The sequence below is a fragment of the Camelus bactrianus genome, chromosome 1 (genome assembly GCF_048773025.1).
Source record: "Camelus bactrianus isolate YW-2024 breed Bactrian camel chromosome 1, ASM4877302v1, whole genome shotgun sequence".
NCBI lineage: Eukaryota > Metazoa > Chordata > Mammalia > Artiodactyla > Camelidae > Camelus > Camelus bactrianus.
In genome coordinates, this window is record NC_133539.1 from 12,622,936 (window position 1) to 12,624,858 (window position 1,923).

At 38.9% G+C, this 1,923-nt stretch overlaps 1 protein-coding gene across 1 annotated transcript; it reads right to left on the reverse strand.

The window, feature by feature from the left end:
* Positions 1-1,112: 1,112 nt before the first annotated feature.
* On the reverse strand, positions 1,113-1,538 carry LOC105070415 (keratin-associated protein 13-1-like). Its single transcript, XM_010956844.2, has one exon. The coding sequence runs from the start codon at positions 1,509-1,511 to the stop codon at positions 1,113-1,115; it is 399 nt and encodes a 132-aa protein (XP_010955146.1). The 5' UTR covers positions 1,512-1,538.
* Positions 1,539-1,923: the final 385 nt, after the last annotated feature.

Below are 1,923 nucleotides of genomic sequence, written 5' to 3' on the forward strand. Positions count from 1 at the left end.
AATCTCTTAGAACATTTATCTAGCTCAACATAAAGATAATGCACTTTTATCATTAGATTTGTCTCCTCAAGCTGTCTGACAGCAATGTATCATTTTCTGGAATCTGCGTCCTATAAAAGTTTAGCACATGACTATAAAAAATAAAAATAAAGGACACCCATTTTTTGCTGATATGAAGGCTGTGGTTCTCAGCCATATATAGTTTGAGCCATTGGAGAGCACAGAGATAAAAACCCACACATCCTGAGCCAAAATTCTTCACACTAAGAATAATTGGCTTCCTCCTTATGTACTGTAAATAAATGAATTTCATGGAAAAGTACTCAATAGGATTGATGAATTTGGTCACTTTTACCAATCAACTTTAGGTGAACTTAATGGATTTACTCAAGTTTTATATTTGGTATTTTGTAAAAATATATAGCTGCAAGTTACATTTATATTTGATTTTTGTTTTATGTACAAACCTAGCAGTATATCTAAATCTTATTTTTCTCTCTGAAGTCTCTTTGCATTTTGTGCTTTCTCTCTGTATATTTATCCACCAATGCTTTACTTCTCCTGTGAAGAGAGCTATAAGGACTCACATGATTGAAAGAATGAGGCTTTTATAGCTCTTGAGATGTTTATTTATACTGTTTATATAAAATGGCCAAAAAAAAACCACCACCACCTAAAGACAAACAATTTTATTTCAAATCCCTCAATTTCTAGGATTGGAAAGCTTGCTTTGTAAAGCAAACTCATATCTTACATATATAAACCCAATAAACAGCAGAAGAAACCCCTGGGCAATAACTAATAATTATAATAATGACAACATATATGGATGCTGGAATAAATGTATTTATTAATGATATTTAGATAGTGTTAATTTTTGAGGGCTATATAATATTTGGATGATTTCTATCTCCAATGCAGCTGTATAATTTAAATTTAGGTTTCTTAAATTCTGCAAGAAACATTCTGCAAGGATCAATCTGTAAGCTAGGCTGGGTAGCCACAGAGTGGGTGAGGAACTAGTCTTTGGAGACCATGAAGAGAGTTTTTTCTCATGATAATAAAACAGTTGACCTTCTGCAAAAAGATCTGGACAATCAATAAGTTAATGTCTAGAACCCAAATCCACAGATTGGCCAAAACTCAAAATAGCTTGGATGGCAGCTTCTGGACCCATAGCCCAGGGAGCAGCCTACTCTTGACCCAGAGCCCAGAGACCCAGCATAAGTTGTCCAGCAGGGACTGCAGAACGTGGAAGTCCTGGGGCAGTAGCAGGATGTCTGGCAGGGGCTGGACACTACACGGGATGTCTGGCACCTAGTGGGCTCACAGCGGGTCTCCTGACAGCCACTATAGACAGAGTAGTTCCACTGGCAGGTGCTGGGAGAGCAGAGGTCAGTGGTGTAGACCAGGTTGCTGGGGTAGGAGGAGCCATAGGAGGAGCCTGGGTAGGGCAATTGGCCTCCAAGGGAGTGGGAGGAGAAGTTTCCAGAGCAGCAGCTGTAGGACATCTTGATAGGAGATGTGAGTTCAGCTGAATTACACTAAGAATGTCTTAAGTTTGTTTCTACCTCCTAGACTGTGGCATTTATATACTCTCAGCAATAGGTGTTAACAGCTACAAGGCCATCATTCCTACATTTCTACTCCCTCATTTGCGTAGTATTACCTCAATCATCATTTCTGTAATTGCGGCTGCATGGTTTCACGCGTATTACATTTATGGGCGCTATAATAATTTCTGTTATAACACAAAGCCAGTAAACTACTCTTATGTCACTAGTGCTATGACAATTTTGCATTAATGACCATCCCATCACAACCAGGAATGTCCCTCCTTTTCTTCCTGGTATACGCTGTGTGTGAATCTGATTCTGGCTTTGCTTGGGTATGCATTCCTTCTAAGGGTGGAGATTGAAATGG

Coding starts and splice junctions, on each gene's coding strand:
- LOC105070415 (XM_010956844.2), bottom strand. CDS start 1,511: ATGTCCTACAGCTGCTGCTCTGGAAACTTCTCCTCCCACTCCCTTGGA.